This window comes from Megalops cyprinoides, chromosome 2, assembly GCF_013368585.1.
Source record: "Megalops cyprinoides isolate fMegCyp1 chromosome 2, fMegCyp1.pri, whole genome shotgun sequence".
Classification (NCBI taxonomy): domain Eukaryota; kingdom Metazoa; phylum Chordata; class Actinopteri; order Elopiformes; family Megalopidae; genus Megalops; species Megalops cyprinoides.
In genome coordinates, this window is record NC_050584.1 from 39,149,659 (window position 1) to 39,173,142 (window position 23,484).

Consider the following 23,484-nt stretch of genomic DNA (forward strand, 5'->3'; position numbering starts at 1 on the left):
AGAGATGTTGTCCAACTGGACAGCGATCAGCTGATGGGTGTCAGTACTGCAGACAGTCTAAAGAAAGGAATCCACCTGTGTTTTGTTGACTGGTGTGGAACAGTCACAGTGAGAGAGCAGAGAGAGAGCGATTCACACTGCATGCAAAGTGTCTCCTGGTGTCGAGTCCGTGTACTTAAAGTCAGGCAGTGTTTGCTTGAGAGCTTATTAGAGGCGTGTCAGCGAGTGTCGGCGTATATCAGCACGATGCTGGTGAGCCGCTCAGTCTGACGCAGTGCTCTGGCTGTTGTCGTGTGCCCAGTGTGTGGGCTCCACACAGCCAGCATGACGTTGCTGCTGCTGCTGCTGCTGCTGGGCTCCTGCCTCAGGCTGGGATTTGCCATGCCACATGAGGAGAGGCACAGACTGAGGTGAGACATGGGGTTAGTGGTGTTAGAGGAGGGCAACAGACAGCCACAGATTGAGGAGAAGTGAGCGCGACCTGAGTTGATCTTATTTTTGTACCCATTTCCCCGCAGGAATCAGGTGGTGGAGATGTTTGACCATGCTTATCAGAACTACATGGTATGTCCGTCACAAACATGTGTACTCAGATACACACACATACATGTCTACACACCAGGTTTAGGGTACGTATTGCTTTAATAAGAGTGGATTGTATCATTCTCTCAATGCATTTGCTGTATCCACAGGACGAATTGCAAGACACACATTGGGCAAATGGGAAAAACAGTAAATACTCTGTCTCTTGGGCCATGATAGACAACTGTGTTTCAATATTGGTTAAATGGGAGAGAGCAAGAAATGTTTTACTCATTTGAATGTCATTCATATGTGTAATCATGACATGCAACGCATTGTTCTGCCACGGTGTGAGCACAGCTGCATCCTGTGTAGCCACATTTGTCCGTGTGTGATAATTTAAATGACTGGCCTTTTCTCATCGGATTGTAAAGATTTATTGTTGTCAGCTTGATCAGATAATCTGTTAGCCTGAACAGTTTTTTCCCAGTTAGGATTCAACTGTACTTTGCAGTTGTGCGTTTGTTAATGTGTTCCAGTAGTTGATTTAGTTTTCATATCATTTGTTTGACTGCACAAATTTGTTTGTTATTTCATTTGGTTGGTGCAGTCAACCTTGGGGCCCACTGCTTTAAGGAACTTTCTCCATGGTTCAGCTCTTGGTATTTGGAGAGACTATGGGGGGTTACTGTTGTTATAAAATTCTCCTTTGTGAAATGTCAGTTGGAGAAGAACATTGACTAGGGTTGCCAGGGTTCTGACTGGGTTTGTCCCATTTTACAAGGTCATGCTCTGTTGGTAGACCCTCACTCCTTTATGGAATACAGTGGGAGCAGGAGGAGGTTAAGCTGCTAAGAGTGTAGGCTAGAGTGAATTCAATGTACTGCGCTGTGTTCCTCCTTCATAGTCACTCAGCTGCAAAGTAGTGTCTGTCAGTGATAGGGACAGCAACATGGCAATTGTTATTATTTTTCTGAAAAGTGAGATCATCATGTAATAGTGCTGTCTGATGCACTGCACAGCAAACCCACAAAATGGAGAAATAGCCAAGCTGCTGAAAAAGTGCGACACCTTCACCCACACACCTTTATTTGACTAACCTTTGTTTAGGCAGGTGGGGCTCATTCACATGCACAGTTATACACACAGACAATGACAGTCACGATTAACTGGTTTTAAATTAAGCTGATGAAGTGAGATCTGCCTATTGTTAATGTGGTGAATTTAAAAGACTTTTCAGGATTCTTGAATGCACATATTTGCAAAAACATTTACAAATTTGCAATGCACTTAAATAAAACAGTCACTTTTGGGGACAGACAAAGGCTCTTCTTCACTTCATTATGTTTAATCCAGTTGTCACTTGTCACAGTTCTTTCACTTGATTAAATAATAATAGTGCAACTTTAAAAATACAAACAATTTACAGTTCACTTCCTTTTTTCAACTATTAACTGCTTTTGTATCAGCACATTGATAAGAGCACTGGATAGCATGCTATCAAAACCATGCTGAAGACGAAGCATCTCACCTTACATATTTGTTTCACTGTTTTAGAACATGATGTGCATTAATTTAAACAGTGTTCTTTGAGGGGCTTTCTATCATGTTTTGTGCTTTGTAATGAGGATACTAATACGCACAGACAGTGGATGTTATTGAGGCACATGCTGTTGTTGTGCTCTCTCTGCAAGGACCACGCGTACCCGGCCGACGAGCTGATGCCCCTGACATGCCGTGGCAGAGTGCGGGGTCTGGAGCCAAGCCGGGGTGATGTGGACGACGCGCTGGGCAAGTGAGTGGTTTAGAGGGGTGAAGGGGGAAGGGATACATTGGCCAATGAAATTCACAGCAGGAGCGGAGGGGTAAACTCATCAACCTGAAGAAAATGTGTGATGGAGATGGAGACAACCACACTGCTGCACTTCAGCACTGGAATAGTCAGCGACTGCTACATTAATGTAAACCATGAGTGCAGACTGAATTCTGTTGCTTACGGACTCCCTGTGTTTCAGGTTCTCTCTCACCCTTGTTGACACCCTGGACACTCTGGCGGTAAGTGACATAAAAGGGAGAAGTTGTGCTGTGTCCTCTGCATGACAGTGTTGGCTATAGCTTTTTGGTTCTTTATGTGAAGGCTGGTTGTGACACAAACAGGAACTAACCCCCTCTGAGTTCACCCCCCTCTGTCTCCCTGCAGCTTTTAAATAAGACGACGGAGTTTGAAGCTGCAGTGAGGAGAGTGCTGTCAGATGTGCGACTGGACAACGATGTTGTGGTGTCTGTCTTTGAGACCAACATCCGTGTGCTTGGGTGAGGAAGACATGGGGAGGTGCAGAGAAGGAGCGTGGGAATAGGCCAGAATTATGGAGGCGGGAAGGAGGAGGCACCCAGGGAGGCGAGGCATAGGGGAAACCATTGGAAATTAAACAGCGTGTTTTTTTGCCCTCACTGTGGTTGTTTGTATGTGTGTGTGTGTGTGTGTGTGTGTGTGTGTAAATGTGTAAAACATCCTGTCCTTTTCTCCTGAAGAGGGCTGCTTGGGGGCCACTCCATGGCTGTTATGTTGAGGGAGAGGGGCCACCACATGCTCTGGTACCAGGATGAGCTGCTTCACATGGCCAAGGAGCTGGGGCTGAGACTGCTGCCCGCCTTCAACACCAGCAGCGGCCTGCCCTACCCCAGGGTGAGCCTGCGTACATATACACTCAAACACTCACACAGACAGGGACCCTACTCCAGGGTGAGTACGTGTACATATACATTCAAACACTCACACAAACAGGGACCGTACCCCAGGGTGAGCACGCGTACATATACAATCAAACACTCACACAGACAGGGACCCTACCCCAGGGTGAGCATGCGTACATATACACTCAAACACTCACACAGACAGGGACCCTACCCCAGGGTGAGCACACGTACATATACACTCAAACACTCACACAGACAGGGATCCTACTCCAGGCTGAGTACGCATACATATACACTCAAACACTCACACAGACAGGGACCCTACCCCAGGGTGAGCACATATACCCTTTTCACTGTATTCTGTAAATCCAGCTCTGAAGACAGAGTGGAGGACTTGTTGCCATGCACACTGACAATTGTACATGCATAGAATGTATGTCATATTACCCCTCCAGACACGCACACACACATACACACACACACACACACACTCTCAGCAGAACCAGAGAGCGGGCCAGAATATTCATGAACAGTGTGCTTGTACACCCTAAAGCGAGTGGGCTAGAATGAAGCCAGCTCTTTTCATGTGTTCACTGCATAATTGCATCATCTGCATAATTGTGTTGCACGGAGGTTGTACTGTTTTCATCAAATTTCCTATGTTAATACAGACTGCTAATTCCCTCTGGTTTATAACACATGCCATACCTCCTTGCAAGTAGATTGAATGCTAAAGTCAGAGTCTATATCTGACAGGTGGATCACTGTATTCACAAGGGTAGAATCACAAACAGCTTGGTGTCAGCTTCTTCCAGGTTTGTTTTTAGATCACACTGTGTGAGTACAAATAGGGTGGGACCTCATCCCACAACTCTGACATCTGCTCCTTTCTCAACACCTACCCAGATATGCAAATGTGTGAAAGCTAACCTGGATGCATCTGTTCAGTTAAATGCAAAGTGTATGTCAAGCCATTCGGTGTACCCATAAAATATTCCTCTACTTTTTTCTTCTGAATTTGTGATGTTTGTATTGGGAAATAATAGTTTGTGATATAACACTGTTGATTCAACATGTACTATTTGGGTCATCCTATACATTGGATGTGTTTTTGGCACAACAGTTACTTGTGTGTGGGCTGATACAATACAGTAATACATTTTATTATGTTCCTGCCAGCAGATGTCCGAGTTGTCTTGTGGACACAATCCTGTTTGTTTGAGTGATTTAAAATGTTTTTTAGAGTGATTATTTATTATACGTCAGCTCATTCTAACGCCTTCACATAAACTACTGCTGTGTTGGATGAAACTACACCTCCCCCATTCATATTTTTTGCTGAGGCTTACTGATTGCAAATTGGAATAGCAAGGCACAAATGAGATTTTGTTCATATCATCATTGCAGCGGAACAACAAAAGCCAAGTTGACGTAATCGTTGTATGCCTAATTTGCTTACCCTGCAGGTGAACTTACGCCATGGTGTCAGGGGTCCTGAGACTCGAACGGGCACAGAAACGGACACCTGCACTGCCTGTGCGGGCACCATCATCCTTGAATTTGCAGCTCTGAGCCGCTTCACTGGAGACCCAGTGTTTGAGGTAAGGGCTAGTCCTCACATGTGATCAGTGAAAGGGCTGATCCATGAGTATGAGACTGATCTGAATATAAGTGTGAATATTAGTTGAGGAATGATGTACGTTATTATGGCTTGTATGGAATTATTATTCAAATTATTACACATTAGCTGGTTATAGTATTTACAGAGAGTAATTAACAGAGTGTTAAATTAATAAATTACCGATTTGCAATTATAAATGTATACTTTTTCCTGTATCACATGCTTTTTTAAATATATAATGTTTTATCCTGTTACAGTAATGTCATTCAGTGTTTTTAACAACATTATGTTTTTGAGAACCTGTGATATTGCTGAATGGAAAAATAAATATTAATCAGTGTATGTGAATGGAATGATAATGGGTGGCACACAGGTTCATGCACGACGGGCTCTGGACTTCCTGTGGGAGAAGCGGCAGAGACACAGCAATCTGGTGGGAACGACCATCAACATCCACTCTGGAGAGTGGGTCCGCAGGGGTGAGACACAGGGGGTGAGACGCATGGGAGAGAGTGGGTCAGCAGGGGTGAGACACAGGAGAGAGACGTATTGGAGAGAGTGGGTCCGCAGGGGTGAGACGCATGGGAGAGAGTGGGTCTGTAGGGGTGAGACACAGGGGAGAGAGTGGGTCTGCTGGGGAGAGACGCAGGGGAGAGACACAGGGGTGAGAGTGGGTCTGCAGGGATGAGACACAGGGGAGAGAGTGGGTAGAGAGGGAGATCTTTAGGGATGGAGAGAGACTTCAGATGGGAGGAGTACAGGGGAATATGGTCTCAGTGCGGGTAATAGCAAGTGTTAAGTGTTAATATGTGGAAAGTGTATGTGTATTCATTATATGTGTGTGGCTCGTATTGTATGTTCATGCCTTGGTGAGTGAATGCTGACTGTTCATGCCATTGCAGAAAGTGGCGTTGGGGCAGGAATCGACTCGTACTACGAGTACCTGCTGAAGGCCTACATCCTCCTGGGGGATGATCTCTTCTTGCAGCGCTTCAACATTGTGAGGATCTCCTCTTTCCTGCGCTGTCTCTGGCTTTCTCTCACACACACACACACACACACACACTGCAACTGTATTCTTAACTGCTCATATTGGCATTACAGGGGTTTGAACAAAGCCCCCATTGCTCACGGTCACTATCTGTCTTGCTCAGTCAATATTAAGCTCAGTCCCATTTTGTTCAGCATCCTTAGCTCCTTCCTATTGCCCTCTCTGTTTCTCAGCACTACGCATCTATAATGAAGTACATCAGCCAGCCTCCTCTCCTGCTGGACGTGCACATCCACAAGCCCCTCCTTCCTGCACGCACATGGATGGACTCGCTGCTGGCCTTCTTCCCTGGGTTGCAGGTGGGACACTGAAAATAAGCAGCTGCATTGATCCGGAAGGACAGAGTGGTTGCTATAGAGGTCATTGAGATGACACTTGCTGTATATTACAAAGGGAGCTACAGCTAATGGTCTTTATCCAGGAGGTTAAACAACAAGGTCTGTGAGGCAGTACCGTGAAAGACCTTTTCTGACAGTCCATTGATCCCTCCCAGGTGTTGAAAGGAGACATCCGTCCCGCTATAGAGACTCATGAAATGTTGTATCAAGTCACCAAGAAGCACAATTTCCTGCCTGAGGTAACCTCCAGGAGGTGTCTCCACCCCACCCTTTTGCCGCAGTGTCTTTCGGCCTTTTAGTGCTTTAACACTGTCGGCTGCTCTCTCTCTAATACAGTGGCTGTCCCCCTCTGTCCGCTCCCCAGGCATTCACCACAGATTTCCATGTGCACTGGGCCCAGCACCCCTTGAGGCCCGAGTTTGCAGAGAGCACCTACTTCCTGTACAAGGTGAGTGCCCTGGAGGCTTGTGTGGGACAGCACCCTGGGGAAACACAATAAGAATGGATGAAATCGCTTAGATCAGATGGTATGCAGCTTAGTGCTGAATGTCTCGTGCCCAGCCTGAGTGTCTGTTCCCGGTCCCTGCCTCCCTCAGGCCACGCGGGACCCATACTACCTTGAGGTCGGGCGCTCCGTGCTGGAGAACCTGAACCGCTTTGCACGCGTCCCTTGCGGCTTTGCGGCCATGAAGGATGTCCGCACAGGCAGCCACGAGGACCGGTGAGGAAGAGGAGCGGTGATGAAGAGAATGAGTGATGCAGGGTGATGGGTGTTATGTGTGGTTTGGCAATGCCAGGTAGAGTGGTAATTTTTGTCTCTTTTCAGGCAGGCTGTCTCATCCCTCTCTCTCTCTCATTTTTTCTCTCTCTGCCCCCTTTCCTCCTTAGTATGGACTCTTTCTTCTTGGCGGAGATGTTTAAGTATCTGTTCCTGCTGTTCGCCGAAGCTGAGGACCTGCCCTTTGACGTGGAGGACTACATCTTCACCACCGAGGCCCACCTCTTGCCCCTATCCCTCTCCACTACCCCTCTTGTGCGAGCGCCCCCTGCTGGCAACACCACAGTACTGTCTCATTTTCTCAACGCGCCATTTACCAAAATATTGAGACTGTGTTAACTGAAATTCCTGTAATTGCCATCTGCTGCTGTCGCTGACTCTCCCTCTCCTCCTTCGCTCAGACAGGGGAGGATCTGGATGACTCAAACTTTGACTGGTCCTGCCCCAACACCCGCTTACTGTTCCCTGACCCAGCCTTCCCCCGCAGCTTTCGAGAACCAATCAGAAACGCCGTGGATAAGAACTGTCCCCGCCCTGCGCTTCGTGGGTGAGAAAGAGATTGGAGAGCATGTTTGCAGTCTTGCATGTCCTTGTTGCCATTCCAGCATTGGTAAATGATTGTATCTCCTATAAGCATGTTGCAGTGAGAGCGAGAGTGGTGGGAGCGAAGGTGGAGACAGGCCCTCAGTGACTCCCGTCTGTGTCTCTCCTCAGTGAGCCCGGTGCAGGCCGGCCCCCTCTGCGGGCGCGGGACTTCATGGCCAGTAACCCTGAGCACCTGGAGCTGCTGCGCCGCATGGGGGTCAGTCTCATCCACCTGAAGGATGGCAGAGTGCAGCTGGTGCAGCACGCCACACAGGTGATACTGTCGCATAACATACAGTATATACCCACAGCTGAGTTCAAGCATACACTGTGATATCAGATGAGACCCCTGTGCATATCATACACATACACAGCCAGTATGAGCATAGGCTGTGATATCTGTTGCAATACTCACGAATTACATACACACACAGCTGAATAAGACCAGAGGCTGTGATATCAGTGGTCATATTCGCACATAACATTCGTATCCCACTGAGTATGAGCACAGGTTGTGATATCCGTAGTTTTACTTGCACATAGCATACATACCTCACTGAATACAAGGCTGTAGTATCAGTAGTGATACTTGCACGTAGCATATGTATCCCACTCAGTATGAGCACAGGCTGTGATATCATTAATGATGCTCACACATGGCATACACCCACAATGTGGGCACAAGCTGTGATATCAGCACCCTCACGGAACACATTGGTGGAGCACTCCCTATGTAATGGATCACTCCTGGGTAGTGAATACGCTGTGTGATGGTCCTCTGCTCAGGCGGTCAGCCCCATGGCGGCGGAGGACGGCCTGCGTTTCATGCAGGAGATGATGGAGCTGTCCAGCCAGCAGCAGAAGGAGCAGCTCCCGCCCCGCGCCGTGCAGATCGTCTCACACCCCTTCTTCGGCAGAGTGGTGCTGACCGCCGGGCCGGCGCAGTTTGGCACGGACCTGTCCAAAAGCAAAACCGGGGTGAGCCTTTTTCCTCTCTCTCCCCCCTTCTGCGTTTGTGGAGTCTGAGCTTTCCGGAGTACTGAGTGCTGCATGCGGACGCCTCTCTCGCAGGTCCAGGGCTTTGTGGCGGTGGCCGAGCCGTACAGCGGCTGCTCGGAGCTCAGCAACGGCGACCTGCTGGCCGGGCGCATTGCACTGCTGCAGCGGGGACAGTGCATGTTCGCCGAAAAGGCCAGACACATCCAGAGGGCTGGGGCCATCGGGGGCATAGTCATCGGTAAGGAGGAGGAGTTTCAGAGGGGGTATTGTGCAAGTGGTACAAGCATTTGATCACTTGAAATCATTTGAAAAACTTGAGTAAAACTCAGGTATTAAATCGTTGTTAGCACCGTGCTCGTCTTTCCACTGGCTGTCGGCGGTGTCCGCCTGTAACCGACCGACGCCCCTCTCCCTCCTCATCGACAGACGACACTGAAGGCAGCAGCAGCGACACGGCGCCGCTCTTCCAGATGGCCGGCGACGGCCGCAGCACGGATGACATCACCTTGCCCCTCCTCTTCCTGTTCCACAAGGAGGGCAACATCCTGCTGGAGGCGCTGAGAGAGTACAGGGAGGTGGAGGTGCTCCTGAGCGACAAGGCCAGAGACAGAGGTGAGGAAACGGAGGAGAAAAGGTGTGATTGTGATGGTGACAGACAGGTGGGTGAAGAGCCTGCAGCATGGAGCGTAGCCTCCATCAGATAATGTAAGCTACTTTCGAGACCTTATGAAAACTGGGGAGTAAACAGAGAGATGCATAAAGATGGGGAGAAGGCAGCGTGGAGAGCGAGGCACTAGGGCGGGGTAGGATGGGATGTATCTCCCCTCTTTTCCTTTCACTCATCTTCCTGTTTCTCCCTCCCTGTGGGGTAACTGTGTATCTCTTGTCTGCTCTCTTTCCTCACTCCCTGTGGAAAAGCAGCAGCCATATTAAAGGGTAAACCCCTGCCCGGCTCCATCCTGGACAGCAGTAAGTATCTCCCTCCTCTCTTTCCTCCCCAGTAGCCCGGAGTAGTGGTGTGTGTGCGTGAGCGGCCAGGGTTCTGGAGTGTGACGCTGTGGATCAGAGACAGACGGTGTCCAGCGATTTAATGTCAGAACCTTTCCACATCAGAGGCATGTGGGCACAGTGTCTCACTACTGCCACCTAGAGCATTTATGCTGCTGCTGTGCCAGGTGGGCCCTATGGGACTGTGACACAGGCTGTCACATTTACTGACGCACATACAGGTGCTCTTTTGCTTAATTATCTCAGGAAACAGACCTGTGTGGTAGCGCTTGTTTTCAGTATACTTTGTATCCCTCATTTACTAGTGTTTCCTTTAATTTGGTAGTTACCGGTACCTTTTTTTAATTTCAATTATATCGTGAACATTTAAAAGATAACACCTTTATTGAAATATTTCTATGATATTATGCATACTCAATTGTATATTTTACGTTTACATATTGTCATTTAGCAGATGCTCTGATCCAGGGCAATTTGAAAAAAGCACAGTGCATTGTGCATCGATCGAAGTCCCAAGAAGTAAGGAACAGAACATAATGGACCACATCCAAACACGTGCCAGACCCTCACACATCATAAAAATGCCACAAATGGCAGATTGGGACGTCTTGTGGTTTCAGAGATACTGGCCATTTTGTGATGGGGGTATCAAGACTAGAAAATGATTGCCAATACACTGCACAATTACTGTTATTACATCCCAGTGGACTCATGTTCTAGTCCTGGACAACACACACACACAAACAAACTCCCTGACTGACTATTAAATGCTAAGAAGGCCATATGCAGCTCCTCATACAAACCCATGCACCCACTTTGTTACACTAGGTTTTGTGTCCTGCCTTACCCAGCTCTCTCATTCAGCGATGGTGTTCTGACTGCACAGCACATTAGTGTCTGTCTGCAGACATACTGGTCGCTTCACTCAAAGTACCAGAGGGGGAAGAGTTGTATCTGAGGTATTGTGGCAGACAATGCCGCTTGTAACTGATTGGGTTGAAAGCTGACGGATTGATGTCAGTACTCCCTCACTCCCTTCACCACTCAGGTGTGGACAGACAGGAAGAGGAGGAGGACTGCTCGCTGGAGGAGAGGGACCACGCTGTGCCTGACCCCTCCGCACCTCCCAGCCAGCCGCACGTGGGCACCAAACAGCATGGCGAATCGGCTGACAGCACAGACGAGTGCAGGCAGGGGGACGGGCCCGGTGATGATGAAGGCACAGAGAAGGGGGAGGAGCCTGCGCTGGAGGAGGACGCTGGCGGCCAGTCTGTTGAGACTCTGCTCAGTGATTGGAAGGAGGACTTAGAGGCGTTCCAGCAAATGGAAAAAGATGAGCTTTGACAGGGCCCTCCCCTTTCTCCTTCTCTGGACTTGGCGGTATGATGCCACAAGCTGCAGGCCCAGCTGACTGCCCCGTTTGTGGTAGACACTGAGCTCGGGGGAGCATTGTGATGAGGAATGGTCACCTGAGTCACCTGACCTCACGTCAGCCCTTGCCTCCAGGCCCCCACAGTTCTCATTGGTCCCTTGGTTTGTCCCTTCATTCCCCCTCACTGAGCCCAGAACATATTGGATCCCTGACATCTGCTGGGAACATGGAGGCCACACCATTCTCACTGTTGTAGTTTCTTTGTCATGGCTCTATGTCTTCCTTATTCCATATGCATTTCTGGATCAAAGAGACACGGGTATAAATTGTGAATGTAGATTGAGTGGTTTACTGTTTGTTGACTCTAATAATCTGGTTTATTGAAAAATGAAATGTTTATTAATCTGATAGGAGGGGTTGGTACATAGCTGTTGAAGCGTGAGTGACTGCGGTGACATGCAGTCCCAGTGCAACAGCTGTTATTCTGCACACTCGTGTGTAATTAAGAATGTTTACGTATGTAAATATGTTTGTGTCTTCCATTGTCGAAAGAACTAGAAGTGCAGTACTTTGATCTGGTGCTAGTTGGTCTGATTGAGTGGTTTTAGCTCGGGGCTCAGTTTTCTCTCCTGGCACAGCTCTTTTCTCAGCGGTGATGTCATAGAGTATGGAAAGTTGACAGTATCGCAATATTCCCACCAGAGGGCGGTGTTGCTCACTTTTTCCAAAGTATTGTATCTCACTGAAACCATAAATTGGACAAAAAAAAACGGAAAAGAAACGAAAATAAAATTTGATACAATTGGTTCAAAAAAAGAGAATGAAACGTATGTCCTTTAGTCAAACAAAATTTGTTTTATTCTTCGAGGAGTGGGAAAATGTACGTGTGGACAAGAGGTGGACAAAACGTGTGGACGAAAATGTATGCGATGTAAGTCAGGGAAGCATTGGGCAGCATGGATGGGTAAGTGAATTGGGAGGTGGTGTTTACAGTACCTCTGGCTGCATGCGATAAATGGCACATGCCAGTGTTCTGTAACTGGGGACCTATTCATTCGCATGATCGAATAGACTAAAGAATGCTGTTTGACTGTTGAGCACTGTGTGCATCCCGCTGTGAAGCACGAATTGGAAGTTAAGATGGATTTGAAACTTAAAGGCAAAGAACACTTCGCTCTGAGCTCCGCTGCTCCGGTCTGGTTGTGATACACACACGCACACACACACACACACCGAGGAGTGCACATCGATTATTTGGGTCTGCTGTAATACGGTTTTGAGCCGCAGTCCACAGCGCGAGCTCCCGCCCGTCTGTCCGCGTGAAGCTCGTCGAACTGCAAGAAAACCGAACCGAACCTGAGAAGCGGGACTGGCACATATAAGTAGGTTGAAATCCAATTGTTTATTAAACTTATTAGGGTTGATTTAATGTGCGATTTGATGAGCTGCTATAGCTGCTAATGTTTTTCTTCTGTAGCCATTTCTTTTGTTGTTTCCTGAGTCGGGCTGTGATTTCTCGGTGCTTTCCTTCCTGTTTCTCTCCACTGGTTCTGATCGTTCTGGCTGTTCCACGACTCTCCCCTCTAGTTTAATACGAGACCGCGAGAAAGAGGAGGGGAGGACAGAGAGTTGTGAGTTTGTTGTTGCAGAAAAGGGAAGTGACTCGGTTGGTCAGTGCTGCTGGTTTTCGTTGCGATTTATTTATTTTTATTTTTCTCCACTGCCCCCTCCCTTCTGCAAGGCCGCCAGTCCCTAGATTGCGAACCACAAGAAACAGAGGACACATGGCCTGGGATACAAACAGACGAGCACTTTTGTGCACTCAAAACACAGGTCGTTGTCTCCTACTGGGAAAACAATGCGCCCTCAGTCTGCGCTGCGCAGCTGGACACAGCTGTGCGCCAAGTCCACCAGCTACACTGCCACGCCGAACCTGGGCCCCGCTGGACAAGTTGTTGAGAGTAGTTGATGGAGGACAGTGAGGAAAAACCCGACACTTTTCATTCGCGGTGAGAATGAGGTGTCAGCGTTAGGGTAAATGCTCGGTGTGTACGTGCGATCGAGTGGATAGCCAGGCAAGTCAAATGAGGGTACTGGGTGAGGCTATACGGTTACCTCACCGTTTGCCCCCTTCGTGTTGCCTCATCCAGGCTGCCCGACTCTAAGCAGCTGTACGGGGCTCGCTGGCACCGTTCGCCCCGCTGTCGTAGGGCAATTGTGACAGACACAGCTGGGACTCTGTACAGCTGGGGTGCCATTTAACGTCACATCGGAGCTCGCTGCTCTGCTTTGGCAAGATCCACGATGGTCACGTGCAGCTGAAGATGCTAATGGAAGTTAAATAAGTGGCATTTACGATTGTCATTCCTATTATTGTTATCCTTGTCACTTGACATGAGCGACACTGGTTCCTTATGATATGAGTTGCAAACTGGCATGCGATTAGTGTTTCCATCTGTATTTTTCGCTTGCTTTAAAGGACGGAGCAATGGATTTAGCAAATTATTACAACGTTGTAGTGATGTTTATTTTGGTCTCGTTGGATGTGCATCGTGTGATCTCCCGTTTTCGCTTCTGTTTTCGCTTCCAATTCCCACCGCGACTGCTCGCGTCTACTCAGCGACGGATTTGTGTTCTGTGGTAGCTTGCTGTGAATTTTTGGATCTGGTCGCTAGTTGTCAAGATGTGTGAAGTTACTATTCCTGCACGTAAATTATAGCCACAGAGAACAGGATGCGGATCAGTATGACAGACGACGTGGTGTAGCAGCGACAGCATTGTGATTACGTTTACATGACTTCTGCGTCCACCCTCTCTCGGTCAATCATGTAATATTTCTCCGTATGGCGTTGTCTGGCTGTTTCCATCCGGCAGTCTCCCACTCGCGAACGCGGTGTGTACAACAGTGTGATTCGGCGTTCGCATCTGGCTTTTGTTCAGGCGGCGAAAAAGACAGAGCACAGATTGTACTGAAGTCACCGCCTCTGTGACTGGATGATCTATTAATAGCTGCCCTCGCACTCCACTCTTCCTTTCCCCCTCTCTATCAAATTCAAACTCTCACTCCATCTCTCGCTCACACTCTCTGTTCGTCGGGGCTACTGCTTTCTTTATTTTCTGGCATTTGAGAAAGGCGACCTAATTTGGAGGCGGTGATGCAATGTTGGAGTGACATCACTCAGAGAGGACGGTTTCCATGGATACTCCAGATTAAATGAGGAAGGGGGCTATGTGGGGGCTCCCGAGAATTTGCGTACGTGTGTGTTTGTGTGTTGGATTTATGACCAATGGGGAGTCACTGCTCTGTGCCTGTGTGCACAGTGCATCCTCCTGCTGCCTTGATGCGCGTGTGGTAGTTGTTGTGGTAGCGTGGAGGTTGAGGAGTCCAGCAGTGTGTCAGATGTGTTGGACTGGACAGGGTGGAAAGCACAAGGACAGCAGAACCTGATCCGGCAAGGTACTGAGGCACAGAATAGAGGGGCTGCCGGGTGGAACCCAATCTTAGGTGTGACTCTGTTGTGTGTGTGTGTGTGTGGGTGTGTGTGTGTGTGGGGTGGGGGGGGGGGGGGGGGGGGGGCTGAATCAGTGTGTATGCACAAGGGTGTGTGCAGAGTCCAGCGAACCTGAGGGACAGAGAGAGGCAGTTTGTTTTGGACAGTGTTGAGTCAGCAGTGCTTCAGGCCCTGGACTCAGACCAGGCAGGCCACTGTTACCGTCAGGATGTATCACCTGGGTCGCACCAGAGTACGGGTCATAGAAGATGTGTCATATGAGATTTCGGGAACGCAGATGAAATCCTAGATATGCTGTGCAAATGCAAATTCACAGTATTTGCTGGTGTGGCTGTGCATTTCTCTGATTTGCATATTACTGCATACGTTTTTAGGGGAAATAGGGTGGTAATATATGCAAATAGGCGTACCCATGCAGGGTTGTGCACCGCTAAGCCACTAAGATCACATGTAAAACACACACACACACACACCGCAATGTATACCCCTATGATAAAGAGAGAAGCAGTACCACTCACTATAAAATTGCCATTGCCCTGCACACATGGTCTGTAATATGCTTCTGGTCGCACAGTGATAGAGGCGTACCGATTCAGAAAATCTCATTATCTTTCGTATTGCCTCCCTCTGGCTATTTCTCCCGCCCTTACATTAAATAACTGAAAACTTAGATTTCAATTTCCAATTAACTCACAGGCACAACAGAGGTTTCCAGTAACTATAAAAGAATTCAGACGGTAATTGACATCGCCCCTGATGAGCTAAGCGTGTATCTCTGAACTGTACTTACAGTAAGGCCCCATTTGGCCACAGTCTCAGTGGACTGACTGTGACTGTGTCAGACTGTGCAGAATCTCCCGCTCTCCCTCTCTCAGTCTCAGAGTGGAGGAGTTCTCTCAGACAGAAGAGCTGTTATTCGCCTCCCTGTCCAGTTCTCTCCCTCTCTACAGCAGCATGACAGAGGAGAGCGAAGGCAGAGATATGTGTAGCAACACGAACTGCACTTCATAACCCAGTCCTGAGCCTCTGTGTGTGAGTGCACAAGTGTGTGTGTGTGTGTGTGAGCGCGTGTCTGTGTGTTTGTGTGCGTGTGTCTCGTCGGGCAGCGCTTGTTTAACTTGTCAGGCTGATGAAGTGCTGAAATGGGAGGAGGGAGAACAGAGCGGTGGAGCTTTTTTTTTATGACTCGAACGGAGAGTAAATATTATGGTGCCGGGTAGAGGGTTGCCTGCAGTGCCGTGTCAGAGAGAGAGATGGAGTGCGAGGCTGTCCGAGTCCTCGGTGGACAAGCTGCGGGGAGCGTATGTTTGCAGGTCTCCGTTCTTCTCCATGTGTCTCTCGGTGTTTCTCTCTGTCTCTCAGTACCCCCCCCCCCCTCCCCTCGCTCCATGTTAGGCTGGCTGGTCTGTCCAGTTTTTCAGGAACTGCTACATTAACGACAGCTCCTGGCACAGAGCTGCCTTTGAGGGCGGAGACACAAACGCGAGTGCGCATCTGTATGTGCGCTGAAAGTTTGTGCAGGGTTACCTGTTGATGTGACCCTACGTTTAGAGAGTGGAGGTGTGTGTGTGTGTGTGTTGCTGTCAGAGGCCCAGCTGCTGGGGCAGGCCTCGTCCTGTTGACACACTTGCACATCTGTCACTGCCTGCCGTCCGCACATTGTCCGCATGCCCCCTATATTAGCGCAGTCGCCGCGCTGATAACAGGCTGGCTGTGTGAACAGACACATCGCGCGCTGTCAGGCCACTTGCAGAGAGACAGAGAAACTGACACTCTGAGACAGATAGTGGGGCGCGCTGATTACTGGGCACTGGAAGCACCGTTGTTTGCTTGACCCAGACCACAGTGTTATCACAACGTAACAGAACAACTACGCAAAGGGGGGGGGGGGTGAGAGGCTATGACAGTGTGTTCAGATGCCAGACTAGCCACAAGTGTCAGAACTGTAACGCTGAGAATTGGGAAAGGTGATGGTTATATTCATTCAGGGGTGGAGCTGTAGTCCTGCCTGTGCCTTAGAGGACTACTTAGGTGTGTGTCAATTGAGGCTCATATTCAGATTCAGGGCATAGCGCTCAGTCCTAGCTCTGTGGAGAGGGGGGATCACAGCTAAAAACAGGAGGCGCCCATACTTCACCTTAAAATACCCCATCTGCCCACACGTAGCTGCTCGCATGTCGCTGCCTGCCCAAACACTCGAGCGCCTGAATCCGCTGACTGCCTCCACAGTTTTCGGAGTGGGCCAATCAGTTAGCTTGTTTGTTTTGCTGGATTGAAAATGCACCCTTGGAGCAGAGTCGGGTTCCCTTTTTCAGCGGCTTTGACATGAAAAGTAATAAATAGACGCTTCCATTTGGTCGTCTTTAACCTCCGCCGGCTCTGTGGCAGCTGGGAGAAGGGCTGTGAGATGCGGTTTATAGATATGCTGGAGTGGAGCTGTGCTTTCAGAAGCTCCTGGGCTGCAGCTCCCAGCAGAGAGCAGAGGTCAGCGACCTCAGGAGGATCTGCACACAGGCGGCAGCTATTAGGGCCTTTGTAAGGAAGTGTGTGGGCTGTGGCCACAGGCTGGCCTGGAGAGATGTGCTGAATGCTGTCCAGTTAAGGGAGGCGAGAGAGGTGCACTCACTCACATACACACACACACACACACACACACCTCTCTCCCCTTCCCCTGCGCACACCTGGCTCTTTGTCCTCCATTGAGTTCTGTGGAGGGCGGGATACAGTAAACACTGCCCTCCTGTCTACTTCAAAAGGAGCGAGCCGCATTGAGGCAGGAGGAGGAGGGGCAGCCGGCTTTGATGATACACAGAGACCGTCTCTATCCACCGCCTGTCCGTCCCTCTGTCTGTCTGTCCCCCGCTCCTGCTTCTGAGTTCTGCAGATCTGTTTATCTGCGTCTGGTGGGCGTAGCGGGGTGGTGTGGCTTTCGGTGACTGTGGCGTAGCTGTCTGTGACTGAGGTTGTGCTTGTCCCTGCCGACTATGGTCTTTCAGTTCCTGTATGACTGCGCCGGTGTCCTGCCCTGTGACTCTGATCTTCGCACTCCTTGTGACTGGAGGTGTTCTCTGCGCCTGTGACGGTGTTGCTGTGAAATTATGTTTGCGACTGTGGTGGTGCTCTGAGAGTTGGCCTCTGTGATTTTAGTGGTATTTTCCTCTGTGATTGCTGGCTTGTTTCCCTCTCTGACTGTAGTGCTCTCTGCGGATGGTGTTTCCTTGTCTGTTGTGACGTTGCTTTGACATGCCGCTGTCTATGACTGCGATGACGTCACTTTGTCACTGTGCGACTGGGGCTGCTCTCTGGCTGCGGGATTTCTGTCTGTCTCTGACCGGTGGTGCCCTCTGTGACAGCGATGGCACAGTCTGTGGTGATAGCGTTCTCTGCGACAGTGGAGATGCTAGCTGTGTTGATGTCATTCTCTGTGACTGTGATGGCAAACCCTTTTGTGATGTCATTCTCTGTGACCGTGATGGCGTTCTGCTTGACAGCGGCGATTCTGACCGCAGTGATGTCATTCTCTTTGACTGCGGCCTCACTGCCCTGTGACTGACGTGCTGCTGTCTCTCCTGCAGGTGAGAGTGCGATGCTCAGGAGAGCGGAGAGGGAGTGAGGCCATGGGCTGCACCTCAGCCAAGCAGGTGTCGGCCGTGCCCAGCGACGAGGAGGGCCGGGGCAAGGCCTACAGCAACGGGGACCTCTTCAGCGGTCAGTCTCATAGCTGTGCTAATCAGCATGTCTGCTACTATGTGGAATCACTGACCACTCTGACCCTATACACAATCTTCACTGTCCCAGCCTGTGAGAGCAATTATAGTGTTTATGTCTGTATTATGTCATGAAATTCTATAGGGTGAAATGCGATAGTAATGAAGATCCCTTCTGTGGACCGGCTAAAAGGATGACAGAAATCATTACATCCATCTTTATTTAGTTGTCGTGTCATGTAACTGTCAGCGCCTTCTGTAAAGGCGAGCTCATCGCTAGTAAATCGATACGATCATCTCCCTTTGTGCATCTCTTCATCTCACGTATACTATCTACTCTACAGGTCTGTAAAGTGCAGCCATCACCAGCCATATGTCACAATGTCAGAACGATCACTCCTGCTGTAGGGTTGCCCCCGTGTTGCCTGCGCTGCTAGCAGGGGGACGTCTCTCCTCCCAGCACACGGGAGATTGGCGTGCGAGATGAGTCAGAGCGATGGGGGGATGGGGGGGGGGGGCGAGAGTGTGCGGATAACGGCATCAATTATAGCGATCGGAGCGGAGGCTGCGAGAGAGTGGGGATGAGGGATTAGAGGAGAGATTAGGAATTAGGAGCAACACGGTGGAGCGACCTCGCAGGAAACAACAGATGACAAACCACGAGAGGCCTCTCCACCGCTCCCTCCCCTCCCTTCCTTCGCTCTCGCCTCGCCTCTCTCGCGCTTAAGCGGTGAGGGATGAGCGGCCGGCGGCTGATTAGAGAGCATTTTCCATGACAGTTCCAGATGAGGCCGGCTTAAACAACCCCCACCACCACCCTATATATATTTTTTTTTTTGCCACCTCCCTAAGCCTCAGCATCGGGCTGTGGGTCTGTCCTCCTGCACCTCCTCCTCCCTCTCTCCCTCCCTCTCTGCTCCCTCTCTCCCTCCCTCTCTCCCCTTTTGCTTGCGCCGTCTCCCTCTTCCATCACTCTCAGTGTCGGGACTAAGTTCTGTGCGTTTCCTCTCTCCGTTCCCTCTCTCTCCTCCAACATCTGTGTGACGCGAATGGGCTGTGACAGCTTATCTGCCGGACTGCCGCCTGAGTCTGAGCAGAAGATGCAGACTACTCAGCTGAGTGTGCTCTGGATAGATTAATATATGAACTGTTTGACAGAAAGGGAGAGAGAACTGTTGACCTGGATACTGTGGATTACAGCAGGCTGGAGTGCTGCCCTTTCTCTCTCTCTCTCTCTCTCTCTCGCACTCTCACTCCCTACATCCCTCTGCCCATCTCCCTCCTGCCAAGTCAGTTAAGAAGGATTTTATTGATATAGCAGCAGAGGCTTTTGGTTTTGTTCAAACGCGGAGCGGCCCGGCAAGTTCATGGCCGCAAACAGATTGCGCGATCGCTGTCAGAGTGTGTCAGTGTCCGCGGGTTTGGCTGCGTGTCCCAGTCTGTGCTCGCCCTTTGCGTCAGTCTCCCGCTCTCCACTCCTCATACACAATTGCAGGAAAGGTTGTGCTCTCTCTTACACGCGGAGAGAGGTAGAGAGGGAGCGTTAATTGGGTTGTTTATGAAGTGGATGTTAATGGGAGTCGGAGCATATTTTCGTTGCGCTGGTGTGTGTGCGCGCGCGTGTGCGTATAAACACTCACACAAACACACACACACAATGGCAGACAACCAGGGTACTGATTACAAAATATAAGGCCGTGGCCAATCACACGCCGAATGAGCGCATTTCCATCACTGAGACCAGCCAACCCTGGCAGACCCGGCGACCCGCAGAGGAAAGGTTGTTCTCACACAGTCAGCTCTATAGCAGGTCCAGACGGAGCCGTCACGTCTAAATACACCGGAGGAAAATGTTCACCATGTGAACCGTTTCCTGCAATAGAAAAGCTCTGCCCAAGATTTCCCAGTCTGCACAGCATATTAAACTGGAGCCAGGCCTGTGTGACACAGACAGCCCAGGTCAGCACAGCCCGGGGGACAGAGGGATCGCTGCTGCACCTCCCCAATAAACATCGAGGGGGAAGCGGACTTTCTTCACATCCCCATTTTAGTTATACAGTGCTTGCTAGGTTTGCATTGCTTGTGTGTCTGTGAGTCTGTGAGTACTTCAGACATGGAGATGATGCTTGGCCCGCCAGTGAGGTCAGTCTGAAACATGCTATAGGGTGGTGTGTTTGTGGCCGTGTGCTACGCACGGCGGGCGCTGCCGGCTCAGTGTTCTCTGGAGCGCGTGTGTGTGTGTGTGTGTGTGAGGACGCGAGCCCGTGTGTGTTTTTGAGCATGTCGAGGCGTGGGCTGCTCAGCTCCGGAGTGTTTACATTCCTCCGGTGCTGATAGACAGTCAGTCCTCTCTCCCCCCGCTCCTCACACTGCAGACTCGCTCCTTGTTTGGTGCAGAGCTCCGGCGTCTGTCTGTGCGCTGAAACTACACACTTTTCGTTTGTCAGTGGGGCTGGAGGCTAAAGGGTGACTGGGAAATCATACGGATTGGAACTTGGTGTAGACATTCAAGGAAGGGCTAGAGGAGCAGCCAGAAAGCTGTGTACAGGGGCGAGCAGTACCCAGTCAGGTGCAACAGGCTAATCACTCCTCTCCCTCCCTCCCTCGCTCTCTCGCTGCTGTGTGTGCAGGTGCCGATAAGGCAGGGCGGGGCGCGCCTGCATGCGTGTCCCTATCAAAGGGGCATGTCTGCACTGCGCCACTGGCCCCACAGGTTGAGCACGAGAGTGAAAACGGCCCGCTCCCTCAGCGGCCTGCGCCGTAGACAGCGTACTGTGGAGCTGTTGCGCGCTGTGTTTGGGATCTGCTCTCTCTGTGCCTGCAGGATGGGCACTGTCCTTCATGGCTGCTGTGGAGGAGTACGAACACAGCCACGCAAACACTCACCTCCCACCCTCTCTCTCCCGCTCTGTCTCTCTGCAGATGAGTACAAGGTGAAGGGAGTGGAGGAAGTGAAGTACATGCGGGGAGGAGAGGAGGACAGGGTGAACGCACGCAACCAGGAGAACCTGGTGAGATGCACAGGACACACACACACTGACAGACATACATATACACATCCACACAACCACACACACCCACACAACCACACACATACTGACAGACATATGTACACACTGACACAACCACACACATACTGACAGACATACATACACACTGACACAACCACACACATACTGACAGACATATGTACACACTGACACACACAAACATACTCACACACACAAACATACAGCTCTGCTCTGAGCATGCACAGACATGATGCTGGTGTGTTTGGAATGAGGGAGCCCCACTCTTTAGAACATGCCTATGTGCTTACACTTCTCAGCACATCTTTGCATTTGTGTTTCCTATTTCCTCCTCCACCCTACTTACCGTGCGACAGTCATGTTTTTCGCGTTTAAGATGAGAGTGGATCTGTTGAAATGTGCTTGGCATGATGTCGCCTCTTAGTACTATCGAAATTACTGTGAGGACAAGATTTAGACACAAAATGTGCTCATCAACATTTAATTACAGACTCAGACGCACTGGCGCAAGCCGACAGCAGCACCAAGAACATTTGCGCAGGAGCACAAGTGCACGGCCTCGTCGGCCCGTGATAGCGTAGCCACGGGCAGGTGGAGGAGCAGCGAAATGGCGAAAGGCTGCGTCTGCATGCAGGCAGCGCGCTGCCCTTCCGCCCTCCCAGCACGCCCTCATCACGGCGCGCTCCGCCAGCGCTCATCAGCAGCTTTAATTAACTGAGTCAGTAATGAGGGTCAGCACCCAGCACTCCCAGACAGGGGAGGTATTCCTGACTGTCTGATGCGAAAAGTGCCTCTCTCTCTCTCACGGTCCATTTCGCTCACCAAAATGGTGGTGGGGTAACGACACGCAAAACACATCCTGTCAGCGTCATCCTCGTGGCGTGTGTGCGCATCCACCAGGGTGCGAGGAGAGTGGTGTGAACGGGTCTGTGTTATTTCAGGAGAAGAGTGCAGTGTCGTACCGGGGCAAACAGCACAAGGAGGTCTCTGGATTCAGTGCCAACAGGACGAAGTGAGTCAGACTTGTGCCTGCTGCTTGTGTGTGTGTGTGTGTGTGTGTAACGTTACAGACTCATGCATGCTATTTGTGTCTGTGTGTGTGTGTGTGCATGTTAACATGACAGATGCATGACTACTGTGTGTGTGTCAACACTACACTTGTGCCTGCTGAATATGTGGATATGTGAATACACATTACTTTTATGCTCTGTGTCTGTCTAAAAATATTCCGTGCCAGTCCCTTGTGCATATTTAATGTGCTGATTTGTATGGTGTTGGTGAGTAAGAGACTGAAAGCATTTTTTTTATATTTCAGTATTCAGATGTGTGAATTTTGTGCTGTTTGTTGTGCTGATAATGTTCTCAGTTTGGCATTTGGTACACAGAACTATTACGGCAGTACGCCCTTTTGCTGTGAAAACTCAATAAAACGATTAAGCGATCCATCAAAGTAACGACTCCACTGCCAGCACGGACCTTCCTGGAGCTGTCGTGTAGACTGAGTGTGTGCTCTCAGCCAGCCAGTTGCAATGGAAAATTCTCATGGTGTTTGTTCCCTTTCCCTCACTCCCCCCTCTCACTTCCTCTCTCTCTCTCTCTCTCTCTCTCCCTTTCTCAGTATCCACACGTCAGAGAGCCAGCAGGAGTTCTTCAGGATGCTGGATGAGAAGATTGAGAAGGTGAGAGGAGGAGGGGGGAGGGGGAGTAGGAGGGGCTTCACTGCTGGGGCTGGGGAATTTAAAGGGACAGGCCTGACTGAGCTTAATCCCTGGCGATGCAGCCCTGCCAGGAAGTAAACAGAACGCAAAGGAATCAATCCCTCCTTGTTTATGCATTAAATACGACTCTCTTTCTGAGCTCCTGTCCCGTGTGCATCTCCGCTGACTCTTCTTCCCTCACGCCGTCTGACGCTTTCTCCTCGCTTTCCTCTCTCGTGCGTCCGCAGGGACGGGACTACTGCTCCGAGGAAGAGGAGGATGTGACATAGCACGGCGGCCCCCGACTGCTTCCAGAGAGAGAGTGCCTGAGAGAGAGAGAGAAAGAGAGAGAGAGAGAGAGAGAGAGAGTGAGCAGGACAGTGTGTGTTTATGTGTGTGCGTGTGCGTGACGTTTGTGCGAGTTCTGTCCACAGGCTGTTGAAGGCTGCCCCCACGGCTTCCTCCTCTCTCCAGAACCCCGCTTGTAGGGAGGGAGGGGATGGACCCACGGACAAGCTACAGCAGGGTGTCTCCTCTGCCTCTCCCCACGTGGCCCCGCCCCTCTGCC

General features: G+C 50.2%; 2 protein-coding genes across 3 annotated transcripts; both read left to right on the plus strand.

The window, feature by feature from the left end:
- The first annotated feature begins 261 nt into the window (after positions 1-261).
- Positions 262-11,739, plus strand: edem3 (ER degradation enhancer, mannosidase alpha-like 3). Of its 2 annotated transcripts, XM_036520965.1 has the most exons (21): positions 262-410; positions 519-564; positions 2,217-2,317; positions 2,538-2,577; positions 2,723-2,835; positions 3,055-3,208; positions 4,686-4,820; positions 5,214-5,319; positions 5,743-5,840; positions 6,065-6,190; positions 6,385-6,468; positions 6,594-6,677; positions 6,826-6,950; positions 7,118-7,292; positions 7,409-7,554; positions 7,722-7,866; positions 8,379-8,570; positions 8,664-8,829; positions 9,018-9,203; positions 9,513-9,560; positions 10,648-11,739. In XM_036520965.1, the coding sequence occupies exons 1-21, from the start codon at positions 325-327 to the stop codon at positions 10,941-10,943; spliced, it is 2,652 nt and encodes an 883-aa protein (XP_036376858.1). In that variant the 5' UTR covers positions 262-324; the 3' UTR covers positions 10,944-11,739. The 2 variants fall into 2 exon arrangements, with proteins under 2 accessions (XP_036376858.1, XP_036376859.1); XM_036520966.1 differs by lacking the exon at positions 9,513-9,560.
- A 482-nt stretch (positions 11,740-12,221) lies between these two features.
- On the plus strand, positions 12,222-23,257 carry zgc:92140 (uncharacterized protein LOC447854 homolog). Its single transcript, XM_036521768.1, has 6 exons — positions 12,222-12,353; positions 18,059-18,191; positions 21,113-21,201; positions 22,161-22,231; positions 22,838-22,898; positions 23,165-23,257. Exons 2-6 carry the CDS (start codon positions 18,101-18,103, stop codon positions 23,204-23,206), a joined length of 354 nt encoding a protein of 117 aa, XP_036377661.1. The 5' UTR covers positions 12,222-12,353; positions 18,059-18,100; the 3' UTR covers positions 23,207-23,257.
- Positions 23,258-23,484: the final 227 nt, after the last annotated feature.